This window comes from Cricetulus griseus, chromosome 2 (genome assembly GCF_003668045.3).
Source record: "Cricetulus griseus strain 17A/GY chromosome 2, alternate assembly CriGri-PICRH-1.0, whole genome shotgun sequence".
NCBI lineage: Eukaryota > Metazoa > Chordata > Mammalia > Rodentia > Cricetidae > Cricetulus > Cricetulus griseus.
Window position 1 is genome coordinate 40,862,128 of NC_048595.1, and position 21,226 is coordinate 40,883,353.

Sequence of the window (21,226 nt, forward strand, 5' to 3'; positions counted from 1 at the left end):
TCATCCCATTCTTAATCTTTTTGAAAGACTTGTGTTTGATCAGCAATCAAAGGTTGTAACTAAAAGACAAAAACTTAACTGAGCATTGTAACAGCAGCAGCCATGGGTAGTGGAGGTGTTTAAAGAATCTTTCATGAAACAGCTTTACAAAGGTGATTCTGGTTTCCCAGTTCCTGTTCTCATAGCATCATGTGCCTCTCCTTCACAGTATTTCATAATTTCATATGTGTGTGTATGTATTTTTTCACCCTGACAGGATCTCATATAGCTCAGCATGGCCTCTCCTTGCCTATGTACCTGAGGATGAGCTTGACCTCCAGATTCTCTTGCCTTCACCTCCTAGTGCTAAGATTATTGTCCTGGGCCACCATGCTTGGTTTATATGATGCCAGGGATCCTGCACTTCATACATGCTAGGTAAGCACTCTACCAACTATCCTACAGACCTTTAGTTATATTTGAGTGATGGTTTGACAGTGTCTAGACTAACCATGAAGGTACATACTACACGAAGGAGAGTATTGACATATTAGACATTGAGTTGCCAAATGAATACTTTATATAATAGATTTAAGTCTTAAAAAAACAACATTTATCTCATGGCTCAGTCTTTTGTATATACTAACAAACCACAGGATGTTACTTGGTTCTTCAGCTATGGCATGTAATTCAGTTTGGGCTTGGGATGAGGAATCTGAAATTAATGGATACCAGGACATTAATTGCTGTATTTCCTTTCCTTTCCTCCAAACCATTGGCAAAGTCAAGCAAACATTTCTCAGCTATTCTATACAGCCCAGGGAGCTTTGGAGCAGGGGCAGGTAATATGAGTGAGAGAGTCAGGCCTGAAGGATTCTTGCTACAAAGCTACAGTCACAGAGGAATTTGGAATCAGGGGTTCAGCTGAGAAACCTTGGGAGTCGGTTGGTACCCCCACTTCATCTAGTCTTCATCTGAGGCAGCATGAGGAAGAAAACTGCAAGGGCATGAGTCAGACAGGGATTGATGCAGATGGGGTCAGGGGCTGTCTTGGGGACATGTACTTTTCCAGGTCCATTTCCTTCCTGGCCAAGCAGGGATAATGATATCTTAAAATAAGATCTCCTTAGTATTAACATTAAATATAGGTATCTGACAGGCAGAGATCATTGGCTTTCATCTGTAATATGTATCCAGTGTTTAGTATTAGGTAATGGCAATAAAAGAGTTCCTTCTTTGAGATGACCTATGACATAGTCCTGACTTCATGACTCAGGGACTCTTGGGGTTCTTAGGAGATTTTTCTTTCATTCCTTGAACCTTAATCTTCCCTTCTGTAAAATAGGAGGCTGGATAAGATCTTTTCTAAGGGACTTTCTGTGTCTGATATTTGGTGGGTCTGTGTCCACTAGGTGTACTGTATCTCACTGCTGCCATACAAATGAACAATGCTTCAGACTAATGGAACAATTAGAAATCACAAATCACTCTGTATTTGCAAACACATGTTCATTTAAAACAGATTCTATCCACTTCTGGCCTACTTTTGCCTCTTTAAAGGTCAATATTTGTTTTTTTTTAAACCTTCTTTTATTTGGTTTGTTTAGAAAGATTGAATCTGGGACAAGTTGCCACTAACACATTTTATGTACCTCCTACCTCGATGGCTAATTGCGCTATTACTGTGATTGATGAATTCTATGCTACGATCAGCAGGAAGAGGCTGCCTTCCATGAAGCAGAAATGGGGTCATGGAGCAGGGCTAGGGAGTTGTCATCTCGAAAGCAGGTCTGTTTGTCTGTTGCCTGTAGAAGAGCTTGCACAATAATGCTTGACTCTTGACTCTGTTGTGAAGATGCTTGCTCCCTTGAACTGGTTCCTGAGTAATTTTTGAAGATTCAGTCTTTCCTTGGACATATGTTATTGAATATAGGTGCTAAAACACGCAGGCATTATGAAGACTTTGGTGTGAAATTTTAGTACTAAGGCATATGGGTGTTATTGTCCAGAGAAAACCTCTAGCTCCCATAACAGTCTATGTAGCCTTATAATGTATAAAGCTTACTGGGACCACAGTCCTGAGAACAGTGTGTGTGTGTGTGTGTGTGTGTGTGTGTGTGTGTGTGTGTGTGTGTGTGTGTGTGTCCATAGTCAGAGAGGTCAATCAAGTCACATGGTTGGAGCATAGAGACTGCTCAGATTACCGCCTGGGAGCCAGACCGGTATTGACTGTCCAAGACAGATACAAAGTCTGCACTTGGCCTTGGGGAATGATGGGCATTTCTTTCTTAAGCCCATGGGGCCTGGTTGCCTCAGAAACTAACACTCCTGCACACTGGAGATCCATCACCTCAGATTAGTCTGAGTAGCTGAGAAATTTGTTGACACATCACAGACATACATCTTTTTTTTCAGGTGGACTTGGACCTGACAACTGTGGCAGGATTCCAAGTGTCAGGATCACATTTATCAAAAGAGGCACTGTACAGAATGCTGGCGAAAGTGCAGACCTTGGCATACTCTTCCTGGGTTTGAATCCCTCATCTACCATTTACTACTTTAGGCAAGCCAGAGCCTTGTTTCCTCATCTATAAATGAGGTTGACCAAAGTGCCTCTGTCACAAAAATGTTAGGAACATATAAATGAGTTAATACAGGGAAATTTCTGGGAGCAATATGTCATGCAATGTAAGTGTAACATCCAACAAAAACCGCCATTAAATGGCAGCGTCCAGAGGTCCTCAATTCTAAACCTAAACTCTGTCTTCAGCGTATCAAAGAATGCAGCCTGTCCATGGGGTTGACTCTGGCTGGCCCTTTTGTTTAATCACTGGACTTGATGCTAGCTGGTGTGCCTTTCCAGGACAATGAGCTGCATCTGAAATACAGAAAACTGACAGATCTCCCCTCTCGCACACACACACCGATTACCGAAGTTACTCATTAGCCTGGGAGGCTGTGGGTTTGAGCTGTGGTTGGGAAGAAAGACCTTCAGGAATCATCAATGACTCCTTCTCATTATTTCAGCTAAAATACAGATGTGTGCCAGTGTCCATAGCAAGCTGGGTCCAAGAGCTAGCTAATCAGCTCTGGCCTCAGATTAATTTTACTTTTGTTTTCTCTTTCATGTTTTTGGTGATGGGACTTTAACCAAAGGGTGGTCTCTGAGAGATGTCCTCCCAGGAAAGAGGACAGAGGTGTAACACTCAGGAATACAATTTTCCTCATTTTTTTTTTCAGGACTGTGTCCCCTTAGGTTTATCTTGCTTTGATTGACCTTTTCCAGGTGGACTGCTCAGGAGCATCTGGCATTAGAAGAAATGGACAGGGTAGGAGGAAGGACTTATGTAGAGTGCCCTTTGCAAAATGGCAAACGGATTTACAGGGAGCTTTGGCCCTGGGAAAGAGTAGGTCATGATTCTTGTTCTTAAATCATGGAGCCTTGGAGAGCAGAGATGGAGGGCCTGCTGACAGCAGAACTAATACAAATGGAAGGGAAGACAGGATTCCCATGAGGCCGTTTTCAGTTTGAAGCCAAGTCAGGTCCTGGCTTTGAGAGCTGCACAAAGACGCTGCAGACAGCGAGCTCTGGTGCCTGCCCCAAACACATGCTTGCTTTTTGTTTGTTTGTTTGTTTTAAACAGGGATCTGCAGCCCAGGCTGGCCTGGAACAGTTGATCCTTCTGCCTCAACTTCTCATATGCTAGGATTACAGGGATGAGCCACCACTCACACCTGCTAGATGGTGAACTTTATTTAAAAGAAAGCTCTTTTTTTTTTTTTTTTTTTTGTCAGTAGCGAATGAAGAAGTCCTGAATGGATGTGTATTGTTGACACTAACACAGCCATGTCAAAGACCCCCACGACTTGGACCCATGACCATAGCAAGACCTTCCCCTGGTCCACTAAGGATGTTGACAGAGTGGACAGAAAGTATCGACCACAGTTTCTTGCTCCTGGTGACACAGCCTGAGTCCACTCCCTATAGAGAGCCCCTAACAAGTTTAGCTAATCTGCCTCCTCTTTTGGCTGAGTAGAATAAACCTACCTCCTTGTTCAGCTGTGTATAACAACACTGAGCTTTCAGGATGTTGGTGGTAGTCTTCATCCAAGCCCACAGTCCACTATATCCCAGTTTTTTTTGTACTTTGTTGTTGTTCTTCTTCTACACAGGGTTTCTCTCTGTAGCTGTGGAGCCTGGCCTGGAACTCGCTCTCTAGACAAGGCTGGCCTTGAACTCACAGAGATCTGCCTGCCTCTGCCTCCCAAGTGCTGGGACTAAAGGTGTGTACCACTACTGGCTCCAGCTTTTTTGTACTTGTGTCTGTGGGTTCTTCATTCCCAGTCACCCTGGGCAGGTCAGTCCCGAGGTCAAAGCTGAAATTCAGCCATGAGAACTGACAGCCACTTGTCAGAACTGGAACACTTGGAGCTGACTAGTCAAACCAGGTAAACTTGGGGATGATCTCATCAGTTTCCAACCTCTCAGGTTCTGGGAACCCAAGAATCAGTGAACAATTTCATGGTATTCTCAGAGTCAAGAACCAGCAGTAGAAACTGGGGGTGACATTATGCACCTGTATTCCCAGCACTGGGGAAACTGGGGCAGGAGGAATAGGTTCAAGGCCAGCCTGAACTAAATTGCAAGTTTGAGGCCAACCTGAGGCTTCATCATGAGACAGTGAGCCAGCTAGAAAGGGGAGACCTGTCCCTGTCTGGATTGCTCTTTTTTCTCCTTCTCATCCTTGTGCTTTTCGATGGCAGGGGCCTTTGACATTTTGCAGAAGATAATCCCTTTTTTTAAAGTGTGTTTCTGACTCAGCCTTCGCTCCTTCGGCATCACTAGAGTCTGAGCTCTCCAGAGATTAGCACCGTCCTGTCACCACAGCAACTGTGGGCATCCGTGGTAACAGGCTCAGGCTCAGGCTTTGCAGACCAAAGCTTGGCTTGCAGTGAGAGGAAGTCCTACAGGGAACCTGATAGGAAACAAGCAGGTTTCTACTTTGAGACATTTTTCTTTAATAGCATTAGCTGTGCAGTGGGCCTCACCGTACACAACCGCCAGCCCCTGACATGTGTGTGTGGGGGAGGGGTGTCTTGGTAAATGAAGGAAATTTTGTTTTATTTTAAGGGCAGAAAAGATTCTTTCCAAGTCTCTATAATGAGCTTCCTTCATAAAAGGGAGTTTACTTTTGTAAAAGGAACCTTTCATCCACACAGTAACCTGCACCGTTAGTGTCTGTAATTGGGGCCATCTTCAGAGAACCACAGGGGCTGGCAAAGAACTCAGCTTCCTTGGGGTTGGGAACGGACAGTGAGTAACAGAGAGAGAAGCAGAGTGCCTGTGGACACGGGGAGGTGGGAGGGAGGGCTGTGTCTAACAGGAGCAGTTTTGCTGCAGCAGTGGTGGGGTATCTGAGAGACGTGTGGTCTTGGAAGCGCCCAGCACGGAGGGGTCTGTGTCCAGTGAGTCAGACATCTTATCACAGATGGCATCCACCAGGCGCTCGAAGGCCTGCCTCACACTGATATTCTCCTTGGCACTGGCTTCAAAGAAGTCAAACCCTAGGGAGAAAAGAGACATAAATACAGATTTTCCTAGCCCTTCTGCTGGAACTATTTTGTGTCCCCAGCACAGTTCTCTGGATCAATATAGCCAGAGCTCAGACAGGAAGGCGGGAGGCCTAATTTCATGCAGAGAGGATTCTGCCTCAAAGAGACAGAACAGGGCAAGGGCTGCCTGCACACATTTTAAAACCAGGTAGATCTTGGCTCTTCCAGTTGACTAATCCTGGGCAAGCCATTCATTCTGCTTACAAATTAACTTCTTAGTTTGTAAGTAGGAATAATTTTATCTACCTTGTAGAATTACTTCAGTGTGAACTGAGCTAAAATGCCTGTGAAGTAGATAGCCCTGTGCCCCAGTGGGGGAGGGGGGCACCCTGTGTTAGCTGAAAGAGCGGATACATATGTATGGAATCGCAGCACTTCACACATTCCAAAGCATTTAGCAAATCCATTATCTCACTTTCTGTTCATGTGGTGCCTGGGGGAAGGAAGGAGTGCCAGTCATATGCTCTGCGGATCACCAGCACTGACACTGTGGCTTGGGGGAAGTAAATTGGTGTGCCTGGGTAAATAGGAGCATCCGGGTGGAAGCCCAGGTTTTAGGTTTTCTGTTGTTTTTGTCGTGCTAGGGATAGAACCTGGAGCCTTGTACATATCAGACAAGTGCTCTAATGCCAACTCGACTACATGCCCAGTCTCTTTGGGACCTTTCTTCCTCACCTCCCTCTCACTGCATCCTGACAAGCTCTAGTCTGGGCACTGGAGGACAGGCACCTCAAGAGTCACAGTGAATAAGTGAAGTTTCATTCTTCCTCTTATGTAGCCTCATAGTTTATCTATTGAGCATCCTATATGCCATACACTAAGCTAGAAACTTACAACAGCCTGCTGGGTAAAACATCAGCATTCCCAGTCTACAAGTGAGAAGAGGAGTGCTCCAGGAGATCACAAAGCTCGCACAAGTCACATGGCTGTCTGGGAACTGAGTTTGGTCTTATGTTTGTCTGTCTCCAAAGTCTGTACATAGCCCTGCCCCTCTTTTCTTTGCTCTTCATCATCCAGTTCCATTCCCTGCTGCAGTTGTGGGTTGTTCTTTGCTTTGTGTTTTTCTCATTTCTTTGTGGGTTTGTTTGTTTGTGTGTTTGTTTGTTTTGAGACCAAGGCTCTGTGTTCAGTCCAAGTTGGCCTGGAACTCACTATGTAGCTCAGGCTGGCCTGGAACTTACGATTTTCTTCCTCAGTCTCTCAAGTACTCCCAAGCCTGTGCCCACTCCACCAAGCTTTAATTTTCTTTCTTTACACATCTGTTTGCTTTTATCTGACTGCTCTGGAGTCTGAATCTGGGCAAGCCACCACACTTGTTGGAATCACTTAACCTCTCTCATTCTCAGACCTGTGGTTTGTCAAGTGGGAATAACAACAGTCTTCCTACGAAGAGCTATTGGGAGGACTGAGTAAAGGGTAAACTGCTGTACAAAAGCTGTCCATTACAATGACAGCTTCTTTCTGATGCCCTTTCACCTCTCCCTTTCCCCCCCACCCCGCTTTTATCATCTCCCACAAAGAAGAGGGTCTCTTCCCACCTCCTTCCCCCTCCTCCTCCTCCTCCTCCTCCTCTGCTATCTACAGAAAAGCTTGAAGCCCAGGTACAAACAAGGCCTCACCTTTCCCTGGCCTCACCGCTTGAAGGCTCTGGCTCCTTCTGCCAGCCCACCTCCAACTGAAAACCACTCCTGTGGCCTCTTTCCTGACCTGAGAAAGGCAAGCTAAAGAAGCACTTGCTAATTACAGACATGTGATGAAGAAGGAGGCAGCGGCTGGCTCATTATCCTCAGGCCCCAGGAACCCAGCAGCTTCAGATACCCTTCAGCATACAGCTTTTCCTTAATGAATATCACAAAAATTGATTCCTTGGTCCTTTGACAGGCTTGCGTAGGTAAGGGACATTCACCACCAGTGTGGATGAAGAAGACGACACAGGTCAAAGCCAGGCCACAGATTCTGAGGAATTAGCACTGACTGGGGACGTGCCACATTATACAGGGGAATGGTGGGTAGAGTCCTGGAAGTCAGCCTAAATTTCAGCATATTTCTATCAGCATGGGCAAGTAGCCTAATCACTTTCAACCTCCACTGCATCCTTTGTTGAGGGTGACTATCACCTGCTCCACAGGGAGGTATGGGAGTGCACAAGATGTGATGTGATTATCACATCCTCAGTATCTTTTGGCTTCCCACTGGAATACTTAACAAGTCATCTTCCTATTTGTTCCACCCACTTTAGTCTCAGCTATTCTACTGTCTCCCAACTTTTTTTGGGGGGTAGGGGGGGAGGGTGGGAGAAATCTCCTTTTCTTCAGCACTCAGGGTCAATCAGAACAGCAGATTTTTATTGAGCACTGACATTTTGCCAAGTCTGTTTTTGCTAAGGACCTGGGACCTGGGAAGATCAAATCTAGTACTGCAGACTCACTAGGAAGAGTTTCGATCACGCATGTCTGCATGGTTCTTAGCAGTTCATAAACAGAGTACTAAAGCCACCTTTAGTAGGGCAAGGGAGGCCTGATCGCTTCTGCTTTATGGTAGGGAAACAAGACAGAGGAAAGGGAGAAGCCAGGGATCTATCCCATGTCTCCTGGATTCACCCTCCCTTGGAACAGTGACAGAACAAGCTATTTAATTTCTGAGTCAAATTTTTGACCTCTGAAACCAGGAGAGGGAAGACATTGGAAACAAGGAGCAGCTTCCTCAGTGGGAATGCAAGCCCTTAATGTTAAAACTGAACAAAATTCATCTACCTTTTCATTCTGCAGGGCTGAGACAGGGCTTTCCATTCCTCTCTGCCATCACAACTGTAACCAAATGTGGTAGACTAGAAATCTGTCTGACTTGGAGATCTCAGAGAAGGGACTGGGTTGTTCACTGGAGCTCCAGCCCAAGTGGAGGAGTAGGTGCTTGGTGAATGTTGGTTGAATGAAAGAGGTAGGAAAGATGCAGGCAATGGTGGCACACGCCTTTAATCCCAGAACTTGGGAGACAGAGACAGACAGATCTCTGTGAGTCCAAGGCCAGCCTAGTCTACAGATTGAGTTCCAGGACAGCTAGGGCTATTACACAGAGAAATCCTGTCTGAACCCCTCCCCCAGCCCCCACAAAACAAAAAGTTAGGGAAGAGCCTTGAGGACGTGATGGAAGAGATGTAACCAGCAGGGATTATGATAGCTTGGCTCAGCAACCATGAAATGGCACAGGCAGACCTGTGCTGTGCACCAGGGACACCAAGGTGAGTCATACACAGTCTCTGCACTTATCAAGCTCCTAGTCTAATGTAGGAGGTAGACATATTGATATCATAGTGCTAAGTGTTGGGACAGTGGGAAGCCCAAGGACACTGAGGACACAGAAGAGTTACCTGTCCAAGTCTGAGGGCCAAGCTAGACTTCTTGGAGAGAATGATGCCAATGCAAGCATCAGCTGAGGACAAAGACACAGGATTGTGAGTATACACATGCTTGTCTGACACAGCAGGCAGGAAACACGCATGTGAACAGGGAAAGGGGGTGTGAAACATTCTTTCCGTTACTAAAAGGACCATGACAGTTTGTTATCAGATCATGGCGGGATACAGAAAATAAGAGACAGAACATGGAGACCTGAAATGCCATGCCAAGGAATATCTTTACTGTTATTTCAAAAGTACCCAGATTCTAACTCAAGTTACCATCTCATGGGTCTGGTCAGGTCAGAGCCACTTCCAATGCACCCTCAATTACTGTCAGGCTCCTGCAAAGCCCTTTATTAGTAGGCCCAGGTGGTAACCTTTTCCTCCGGTTCATTAATAAAGTGTTCCAGGAGCTAAGAGTCTAGTGTGGCAAGGAAGATGACAACCAATTAAGCAGACTAGTCACTCCTGGTCCTTTCCTGCTCTAATTGGCTCCAGAACAATAGAATTTCTGCTGCCTTTAATGGAGTCCAGTTCTCAACTGAATCTGAATGCTCCCCATTTCCAAATGGATAGGTTTGTCTAGCTTGACTACATCAGCTGTTAGAGATCCACAAACTGAGCCCACATCTGCCTCTGAACTTGACCTCAGATTCTATTTGGAAATTCCCAACCAACCAAACTCACTTCTTACCATAACTCTCCTCGTAATTCTCTACTATCATTATATTCAAATCCCCCTCCACCCTGCCCAGACCTCTGTGCCTCCATCATTTATTAAACTTCAACTTGTACCCTCCTGCTTCTTGATTTTGCTGACATCTTCCTTCCTGTTTTAGCCTTATTCTCTTTCTTTGTTACTTCAACTGTCACAGGAATACTTCACCCAACACCATGGCTTATTAATGTAGCTCAGGCTAGCCTCAAACTTGCAGTCCTCTTGGCTCAACCTCCTAAGTACTAGGACTTCAAGCATAGACACCAAAGTTAAAGGCATATTTTGGTGTGTGTGTGTGTGTGTGTGTGTGTGTGTGTGTGTGTGTGTGTGTGCGTGTGGTATTGAAATGTGAACTTAGGACCCCACACTAGACAAGCACTGTACTGATGAGCTATATCCCCTGGCCTGTTCATTTGTTGACCACATTCTCCCATTTTATTTCAGCTATGTTCTTTTAAGAAGCTTGAATTATTTTGTCTTGGATTTGTGTCATTGGGACTAAAAGAGGTCCAAGTAACCTCATATCAGCCTTATTGGCTTAAAACCGAAGACCCTGTATTCTTTGACTTTTCATCATCACAGTCAACATTCAAACCACATCAAAACCATAGCAGCACTGTATGGCCTGGATCCTTTCTGCTTCCTTAGCTTCATGTTCTTGACCCACACCATGCTGCAGAAGCATCAATGCTCTCTCACCTGAGCCTCTCTTCCTGCTGTTGCTCTCTCACTTCCCTGCCCAATCACCTCCATTATTCCTCCAGGATTTCTGATCCCAGACAGCCTTCTCTATCTCTTCTCCATCCTATTCCACCAACCAGACCATGCAAAGTACATCTCCCCTGCAATCCCATAGTTGTTTCAGGCACATTCCAATCAAGAAAATGGAAATGACTCTTCATATTCAAATCAGAAACACTTGGCTATATGGGTAGTGAAGGAATCGAGAAGAAAGACAGGATGGAGGAAACCTAGAGCTCATCAGCAAATGAAAATAGCCATGGAATTACTAGAGGCAAAGGAAGCTGGAACCATGGAAGCAGGAAGCAGGAGCAGGCCCTGCTGACGTAGCTTGCCAAGAGAAAAGGTAGGACACCCAGATTTCTCCCTTCTCTCCCTCTTCAATCCTCTGCCCCATAGCTAGGCTCAACCAGAAGCCACACTCAGAGGAAACATCCTGAAGAGGTTAGTCTCCCTCTCAGAGGAGGACACAGGAAATGAGGAAAGTCAAACTTATTAAGGATGCCAAAATTTCTATGCTTTTGTTTCTTGGGTCATATGCATTTTAAGACCAGGGAGACCAATTGTTTCTATGCCCAGGACCCATCAAGGGCGCAGAAGACACGCAGAGAATCCACAGTTATCTCTACAAGGGATTTTCCACCTCCACCCATTGCCAACTAGCTTGCCATGTTTCTAATTTTCCCAACAGCAGGCTTGATTGTATGACTTGCTTTAGCCAATGGAAATGGGTAGATCCAAGTCCCAATAGAAGCTTTAAGAACCTTGTTCAGCCAACTTGGACTGGTTCCCAGAAGACATGAGGAACACGGTTACAACCAACTAACAGCTGACATGTAAAATCAGTAAGAAATAGAGGTTTCTCAAGAAAGTTGACTCCAGTTATGCATTACCACAACATAATCTAAAGAAATCTCACTAATGTCCTAACCAATGGTGCTAATGTGAAGAGAAATTATGGCAGGCTTTGGGGAAATGAGATGAAAGCATTAAGAGTTTAAGTCCAGTTCTGACAATGGCATCTTTGCTAAGGGTCACAGTGAACTAGCGCTGCTCCAGGACTGTCTTTAGGAGTCAGCACTATGGCTGAAGATATCAAGACTAAAATCAAGAATTACAAAATTGCCCCCTTGACAGCCCTTGCCAAACCTGAACCAGACCAGGAATGCTGGCAGAAGAACTACCTGAACTTCCACCACTGTGAGAAGGCAGTCACCACAAAGGTGTGTGTGAGAGTCTACCCATATCATGGATCTCAGCCTGGGATGACTGCCACAGACAGAGGGCTCATTTCCTGGGAAGATCTGGCCTGGCTCTTTCCACTTCTCCTCTGTCCTCCCCAGATAGTGAAGGGGGACCTGGGTATATGATGTTCCCTGTCCTGGGATCTTGAATCATGATACAAGTACTAATAAAAACTCACTGGAAAATTTTAAAAAAGTTTGAGTCCAAAGGCTAAGTTTGAGTACTAAGCCTGCCCCCATTACTTATATGACTGTCTTGGGACAGAGGATGGAGCTCAGTTTGGTAATATGCTTTGCCTGGCATGCATGAGCTCCTGTGCTCAGTCCCCAGAACTGATAAAACTAGGAAGAGTGGTACATGCCTGAAGTCCTAGCACTTGGAAAGTGGAGGCAGGAGGATCAGAAATTCCAAGGCATCGTAGGCTCTAGAGCAAGTTCAAGACCAGCTTGGAATTTATGAGACCCTGTCTTAAAACAAAAACAAACAAAACTCCCCTTCCTCTGTAGGCATGTTTCTCTTTCATTTGCCTTCTTCAGCTGTAACAAGCATCATCCTAAATCAGAAACAAGAAAGGGACCAACAAGCCCTTTTCCAGGGGTCACATGGAAACAAACACCCTGTAACATCATACATCCTGGCTGGAGGTAAAGTACCAAAGGTCCATCTTCCTTGGTGACTATAAAACCGCACCCAGGTCTTAGGAACTTGGAGAGAGCAGAGGCCACAAAGACCTTCAAATGTTGGTTGCTGGCCATGTCAGTATTGACTGAGTGAGCTAAGAAGAGATAAGAGAAAGGGAGTCCCATAAGATAGAGAACAGCCCTACTACACTGGCAGCAGGCCACTGAATTACATATCAGAGAAGTCTACTAGACCCAGGGTACTGCACTTTGTGTTCCTCAGGTTGACAGATCCCCTAAGTCTCCTTCCATAACCAGATTCTGTGTGGGGTATTGGACAGACTGGAGGAGCTCTAGATTCATAATTCCCCAACTCCTACAAAAAAGACACTGCTTTCCCTTGGGCATATATGCTCTTACCAAAGATTGGCATTTAACCCTTAAACTAAATGAGTGCCCCAAGAGAGAGAATATAGCTAGAGTGGAGGGCTTTTCTGGGAGTCACCTTTTTTTGTATATTCTGAATATTTGGCTGGTCTCCTAGCCAGATTTTTCATCAGGAATCTCAACCACTCTACAGTGAGTCCCATGGTATGGTTCATTCTCTGGGGATAGTGATCAGTGACCTGCTTGAGAAAGACTGAGACTTTTCTATCTAGATGTGTCTTTCCCCAAAGCAGACCAACTAACAGATGATGACTCTGCCCCATTCTGAGCCATTTGTCATTTCTCTTTAGGGACAGCTATAGAGAGACAGGGTTTAAGACCCCAGGAAATTCACCAGGCTTAGTTTCGGGTAACTTAGAAAAATTCCATGTGATTTAAGAAGCTCACAGGCCCTCAGCCCTAGACAAAGAACTACAGGTAACTAAGGAAAGCCAAGAACAGGAGAAGATAATCTTCCCCAGAGAAAGCACTCCAATTGGTTATCTACTATCAAGTGGTCAGCCCTAAAAACATATATATACAAGCAACATTATATGGACTAAGCAGGTTGTACTTATATATAGGTGTGTGTGTGTATGTATTTAGGAATACATACACATACATATGAATTTATATATTCATTTGAGAGAAATCAAGGGGGTGCATGAGAGGAACTAGGAGGAAGAAAGGAAGAGGGAATGTAATTATATTTTAATTAAAAAATTATTCTAGCCGGGTGTTGGTGGCGCATGCCTTTAATCCCAGCACTCGGGAGGCAGAGGCAAGTGGATCTCTGTGAGTTTGAGACCAGTGTGGTCTACAAGAGCTAGTTCCAGGACAGCCTCCAAAGCCACAGGGAAACCCTGTCTCAAAAAAAAATTATTCTAAAATTTCTATTTTTAAAATGAAACTAGTTTGAAGATTTTTATTAGTTATAACAAGATTGTTAATTATAATTAATTACAAACAATAGCTCTATTGAGGTATAAGTCACATACTGTACAATTCACCCACTTAAATAAATTTTAATTATTTGTATAATTATTTGTTAATTACCTCTGTCCTTGTTAGTTCCCTGACAGTGGAAATTACATATGTTTCCATTAATTAAATCCTCAGTGCCAGGGCAGAATATGGCTCAGAGAATATGCTCAATATAAAAAATATTTATGAGTGTGTGTGTTTGTGTGTGTGTGTGTGTGTGTGTGTGTGTGTGTGTGTGTATGTATGTATGTGTGTGTGTTGGAGGTTTGAATTCAGGTTGTCAAGAATGAAGGCAGGAGTCTTTACCTGCTGTGCCATCTTGCTGGCTCTCAGTACATATTTTTCTATGAATAAATGGAATATATAAATATTTACTCTAAACTAGATCCTTGGGATGAAACACATCATACATATTTCCTATTCTTAGAGGCCAGGAAGAGAGATAAATACATAAATAGACACACTCAAGTAAACTAGTACAGGCAAACTCAGAAGATTGTATAGCATAGAGAAGGGTGTCCTGGTCTGTCTAAATCTGTCCAATTCACAGAGTCTATCTTCAATGCCTCCTTATTCCCACTCCTATCTGTGTTCTGTGTTCTGCCAGCCTCCTAAAGGGTTGCAGTTCAGAAGCATAAAGGAACAACCTGAAGTTACCCAAGTATGGGCTTCATCTTATGCTTACTGTTCTGTGAACACTGTGGAAACACTTTCTGCCCTGGAGACCCTCTCTGATAAAGGAACAGCAAGACCTAAGATGAGCCAATCCTCCTCTTAAGCACTTAGAGTTTACTCGTCTCTAGTCCAGACTATCTTAGTTAATGGGGATGGAGAAGTATAAGTAGTAGACACACACACACACACACACACACACACACACACACACACACACACACACACACAGAACAAATACAACCCACAATTCACACTTGCATTTCATAGAGTTCATTCACCTATAAACCACACCATCTGTGCTCTGTCAGAGTCTAACTTTTAACTCTCTATTCTTCCACAGCAAAGCCACTTAGAGTGACAAATTTGTAGGAAAACTGCCTAAAACCCCATTTAATCTCTAGAAGCAGTTCTCAACCTGGGGTCGAACGACCCTTTCACAGCATATCAGATATCCTACATATCAGATATTCGCATTACAATTCATAACAGTAGAAAAATTACAGTTACGAAGGAGCAACAAAATACTTTTATGGTTGGAGGTCACCACAATGTTCGTTAACTGTATTAAAGAGCCTCAGCATTAGGATGGTCGAGAACCACTGCCCTAGAGGAAGACCATAAACTTTCTACAGCCATGGAAGAACTATTCCTCCACTCCATGTAAATATTAAGTAAGTATTAAATATTAAGTAAATATTAAGTAAGTAATCCCAATATGTATAATAAAAACTGATCTTTCAAGCAAAGACAGGTATGGGTTCTGCTATGGGGCACTGAGACATGCCTGGGCATCTGGGCCTCAGTGGAACACAGGGGTCAAAATGCTTCCACCTTGGGAAGAGCCCAAGCAGCACTGAACTGCATGGCTCTGCCTCTTCAGAATATGCTGACTTTTGTTGCGGAATTGAGTTTTGGTGAGAGGCATCCATTTACATGAGGAAAAATGGCAAGAAAAGGCCTATTATGCTCGGCATTGCCATTTCTGGAAGAATGTGTGCTATTATTTGGCCACATTCTGCACAGTTTGCTCTGTAGTTGCCAATGAAGAGCTGAGCTTCCCTGGAATAACAGGCTTGTTTTTATAGTAAGGACATGCTGAACCACATAACAGATTATGTTTTACTCTTTGTAGTAGTTGCTAGGAAGCCCAAAGATAATATTTTGGCCTACCTCTTGCTGGTATTGGTGCCCCAAAAGTTGTGACATACATACTTATCTGACTCTAGCTTTCTCTATCTTCCTCCTGTGCTTGCTAAAATTTTCTCATTTATTTTTCTTTTAATTCCCACTCTACAATTATTTTTTATTAAGCCATCTCAAATCCTTTGTGAATGGATCTGGTTTAAAACTGGTATTCACAGCTGGGCAAAGGTGGTCTACACCTTTAATCCCAGCATTCGGGAGGTGGATCTCTGTGAGTTCGAGGACAGCCTGGTCTACAGAGTGAGTTCCAAGACAGGCTCTAAAGGTACACAGAGAAACCATGTCTCAAAAAAACAAATCAAAACAAAGAGTCTGAAATAAAGTGTTCACATACTTAAATTTTATTCATGGATTCATTATAGGAAAAAATATAAAAGATAAATTCCCTAAAATCACAAACACAAAGTCCATATATATATGTATGTATGTATGTATATGTATATGTATATGTATATGTATATATATATATATATACATATATATATATATATGACTCAAATATAAAACAATACTCATAAGGTACACAGGCATATCATTTATAATCACAATCCACCTTAATGTCACAAATAAAGCCCCCTCTTGTTCCCTACTCATTCCACTTCCACACGTATACACATATATACATGTATACACATATACATGTATACACATGTGCACACATACCCAGACATTTAACCCACATAAATACACACATGCACACATACGTGTCATGTACATACCAAGCTGTTCTGCAAGGAGCCGGCCCTTCTCAGTGGGGACCACCCTTTCTTCTTCCATGTCACACTTGTTTCCTACCAGAATAACCTGTGCATTGTCCCAGGAGTAGGTCTTAATCTGAGTGGCCCTAAGAAGAGACAGAGGAATATATTACTCATGTTGCCATTCCCCGCCTTTCCAGTTCACACGCTGAAGGTCTGCTGTGGCATGCTGTCCACCAAGCATGACATGGCTGTGAAAGATCCCCGGAGGCTCAGGCCTCCAGGATCTCAACCCAGGACCGTGGTCCCCCCAATCATCAGGCAGAGTTGAAAGCTTGATGCAAACTGCACGAGGTTTTATTATAGTTGTTTAACAAGCTAACCCCATGTTATCTCGGGCCTTCCATCCACCCACCATGGCGGATGGCTAGGAAAGACAGCTCGAATGTCTGCTTAGAGATCTTATAGGGCAGCGTAAGGGGAGTGTCTAGGGGTACGGACAGGCTCAGAATTGGTGTGCCTCCAGGCTTGGAGGATTTGCCCTGTGTTGATTGGCCAACTGGTTGTTATGGCCCATAGGCCCTTCCAGGGTGGTTGCTATGCCCTGCATGTCATTGCTGTGTGCTTGTCTGTAAAGTACACCCAGAGCCATAAAGCATAGCACCACCAACTAACTTCTGATTGGTTCCTTGCCACTAGCCAGGCATCTGACCTCCTAGACCAAGACAAGATCAGGCAAGTATATGTTCGGCTGTTATGGCTGCCGAAATGGGGATCTGGTCCCTTCATTTGAAACCACCTTGAAGCAGAGCATCTTTGATGACCTACACATTACTCCCAGACAGTTGGACCTGGCAACATTCCCTTGTATAGGTCTTAAACTTTTGCCCAAGAAATGTGTAAAGTGACCTCAGGTATATAGGTATTTAAAATAGACAAATCAAACATTTACTGATAATAAGTCACAAATTTCTTGTAAAACAGTTTTTTTTTTGGTGTACACACACACACACACACACACACACACACACACACACACACACAATTTTACCATTTATTAAAGGCTAAAGTGAATTGCATACTGAGATGGATTAGTTTGCATCTCTTCTGCTTGGCTAAATTTTTTCAGCGGGGGTGGGGGAGGCAGTGGCAGGCCTCGTCATCTTTAGGATGCCAGCCTCTGGAACATGGAGCAGAGGGGTGGCAGTGAATGTCTGGTGAGTGACTGGTCTTTGAATGGCTAATCCTGAGGCATAGCTTGACTTACAGCTTGATTCAGTACAGCTGGATCCTAGGTCGAACTTGGACTTAGTCCTGATTTTGTTCCTCCACCAGTGACTTCATCTGGTTAAAGGCTGTTTGTTCCCTTAAGAGACAAAATTTGCTCAGCCAGTATTTGCTGTAGGCCTACAAAGAGCCAGGCCCCACCTGGGTACCCGAGCTTGGGTGGCTGAGACAAAGTTGTTTGGAAGGCAAACTCAAAGGTTAGCATTTGGGAGGGATGGACACTTGGTCTTCAGACTCAAGGCAGGTACCCGAAGCCAACCCCTGATGTCTGTCTTCTGCTCTCCCTTTCATCTTTCCCTGCTCCTCTCACCCCAGCCTCTCCCAGCTCCCAGATTAGCAATGAGCTCAGGTTATTCTTAGAAAACCATCACCAGGTTTAAGTGTTAAAGTCACCGTGTTCCTGCAGCAGAATGAGCAGAGACTGATGGCGAGGACAGGGGTCCTGGCCAACAGAGAAGGAGTGGTGTGGTGACAAAGAAATGGCTGGTCACTCTTGGGAAAGTGTGTTGAGGCATAGAGAAGATGGACAAAGAGGGACAGGGAAAAAGGGAGATTGTCTTAACTGGAGAGACTAAGGAGAAAAAGGGAACAGTGGGAGGAAAAGAGTAAGAGGAAAGTAAAAGGAAGACATCAAAAGTTTGGTGATACCCGACCTCAAAAAAACAAAAAACAAAAAACAAAAAACAAAAAAAACACTGAAAAACAATCAAACCAGGTGGGACCCAGTGGGAAGTAGTTAGGTCACAAAGGGATGGGTGTAATTCTTGAGGGACCCTGATTGGTTCTTATGAAAACTATAATAGAACAAGCCTGCCCACCCACTAGCTTCCTGAATTCTCCTATGATCTTTCTTCTTACTTACGCCCCCAAGATGATGCCACCTGCCATGACCAGGATATGATACAGCCAGGAGGCCTTTGCCGGACCCAGTGCCATGTTGTTAAGCCTGCAAATCTGAGAGCTAAGTAAATATCTTTCTTTATAAAGCTCCCACCCCACCCCAGTATTTTGCTATAGTAACAGAAAACAGACAAATAGAGTAGTTATGAGCAAAAAGGAGACAAAGTTAGTGCTGGTCAACACTGTTGCTGGCTACATGGCTCGCTCAGCTTCTCTGTTTCTGAAGAACAGTAATGGCACAGACACCCCACCTTCTCCTGTCCTCCACTGACAAGGGCACTGTCACAGCCCTTCCTTCTCATGTCTCACTTTTCCCTGTGAGCGATACCCAGAGAAGAAAGGTGTCAGTGGCACAGAGGTTGTATCTCTGGAGTGTTGTGATGGTTTCCATTGCCAGTGGGACCCTTCTGAACTTGGCCTGGGTTTGCTCTTGGGTCCAAGCCCAGCCCAGTGATAAATGCTCATGGGCTCATTCGCCATTGCAGCCAGAGGATCATCCAGAAACAAAACTTGGAACTAGTTCATTTCCAGCTCCAGTATCATCACCTACAGGGTAACACACAAAAAAAACCTCCATGACCTACACTTTTCTTAACCTCTCACCTAATTCCTCATCTTTGCATATCTGTATTCATTTTTTTTAAATCCTTATCCATTTGTCCCTCAGGCTGACTCCTGTTTATTACTCAGAACTTAGCATACCCTCAACCTCAAGATGCCTTCCCTGACTCCCGCAGCTGGGTCAGAGAGAGCCCTCTCCTGGGTTCCCATCACCCGTATGCCTCTCTTTGACACTATTGAAACTGGTTAGTTTTCATCAACTTGACACAAACTAGAGCCATCAGGGAAGAGGGAACCTCAGTTGAAGAACTAACTTCCTCCATCAGTTTGGCCTGTGAGCAAATCTGTGGGGGCACTGATTAATGATTGATTGATGTAGGAGGGTCCAGCCCACCGTGGGCAGTGCTACACTGGGGCAGGTGGTCCTGGGTTGAATACGGAAGCTGGCTAAGCTAGCCACGGGGGTGGGAGTAAGCCAGTGAGCAGTGTTCCTACGTGGTCTCTGCTTCAGTTCCTACCTCCAGGTCCCTGCCTCAAGTTTCTGCCCTGACTTCCCTGAGTGATAAATGTCATAACCTGGGAGTTGTAAGACGAAATACACCCCCTCCTCCCTAAGTTATTTTTGGTCAGTGTTTCATCACCGCAACAAAGAGCACAGTAGGACAACACCTGTCACCTGACATTTTCATAGTCCACTCCTGGTTTGATTTTCTTTTTCCTCTCACATGAGCACATCTTAAAATCAGCAGCAATGACTGATTTACCTGGGTTTCCTTAACACATAGAACAGCCTTAGCATAGGCTAGGTTTTCATGAACAATTTGCTGAACAAATTAGTGAATGAATTAGGTTTGTACCAGTCCTGGACAGCATTGAAGGACTCCTCATTGGTGATGTCATACATCAGAATGAAGCCCATGGCCCCACGGTAATAGGCTGTGGTAATGGTCCGGTATCGCTCTTGCCCAGCTGTGTCCTAGGTGAGAAAAGGAAAGAATCAGTGTCCTAGGAAGTCTGTCGGCATCCTGAAAAGTTCCCAAGACAATTAACTAACAGTCCAAGGCATGATTAAGGAGAATTCTTTATGTTTACTGCATTGTGGTCTAATGAGAAGAACACTAAGAAAATAATTATCAGCCCAATGAAAAAATGGGCAAGAGGCATGGATAATTCACAGAAGAAATATAAGTGAATAATCATATTTTTAAAGCCCCGTATCTTCAATTTACTTAGCATATGATGACTATACATGATAATAGGTTTCAATATGGCTTTTTCATATATTTACATGTATTTTTATTACATGCAACCCCATTACCCTTTCATTCACCCATTCTTGCTGCTTTCTTTCTCCTCCTACCTAGTCTCTCTTCTTTCTTATGTATTTTTAATCTCTCTTCTCTCTCTTTTTCTCTCTTATTTATTTATTTTTGATGAGCAATGAGTTCCATCAGGGTCACTTATAAGGTCCTGGCAGAGGAACTGTTTTTAGAAGTATAGGCTCTTTATCAGTGGCTATACCTCTAGAGAAAATGTGTCTCCCTCCCCCAGTAGTCATCAAGCCCTATTGATACTCAAGGAGTGGAGCCTCATGACCCCCTCCCCCCCCCACACACACTCAGATACCATCATCTGTCCATAGGTCCTGATCAAGGGCCCTTTTCCCTCTTTTGACAGAATGTTGACAGAACAGATCTAGCATAAATCTTACATTGTTAATCTCAGCTGACTTGTGAGATCAAAAGTACAAAAGAGCTAGTGGGATGGCTCAGTGAGTAGGGTGCCCATCTCTGAAGCTGTTGACCTGAGTTCAGTTTCTGAGACTCACACGGTAGAAGGAAAGAAGTGATGTGTGTGAATTGTTTACTGACTTCCACACACGTTCAATGCATGAGAGCATGCTCACACTCACACATGAATCAAAACCAAAAGTGCAGCAACAATGTCATATTCCAAAGATATCATTCTGCCTCAGTCTACTCCTTCCTCAATACAGAAGTCCCATTCAACAGTTCCTTATTCTCAGCACTTTGGCCAGTTATGAGTCTTTACAGTGACTACTACTCTTGCAAAGAGAAACTTCTCTAACTAAAGCTGATGGTAGCACTAATCTATGGGTATGGACATAAATATTCAGGCAGCAATATGATGTACACATCTTGTCCATTTAGCAAAAACA

At 44.1% G+C, this 21,226-nt stretch overlaps 1 protein-coding gene and 1 pseudogene across 1 annotated transcript in view; one reads left to right on the top strand and one right to left on the bottom strand.

Moving 5' to 3' along the window:
* Window positions 1–5,023: 5,023 nt before the first annotated feature.
* The window catches only part of Rab3b (RAB3B, member RAS oncogene family), a 51,786-nt gene continuing 35,583 nt past the window's right edge, over window positions 5,024–21,226 (bottom strand). Inside the window, exons 2-4 of the mRNA XM_035438939.1 lie at window positions 19,905–20,023; window positions 16,321–16,445; window positions 5,024–5,544 (exon numbers count right to left, since the gene is read on the bottom strand). Of these exons, the coding sequence (XP_035294830.1) occupies window positions 5,357–5,544; window positions 16,321–16,445; window positions 19,905–20,023 (432 nt within the window). The 3' untranslated portion in view covers window positions 5,024–5,356. The remainder of the gene's footprint in view (window positions 5,545–16,320; window positions 16,446–19,904; window positions 20,024–21,226) is intronic.
* On the top strand, window positions 11,531–11,795 carry LOC113834299 (annotated as a pseudogene).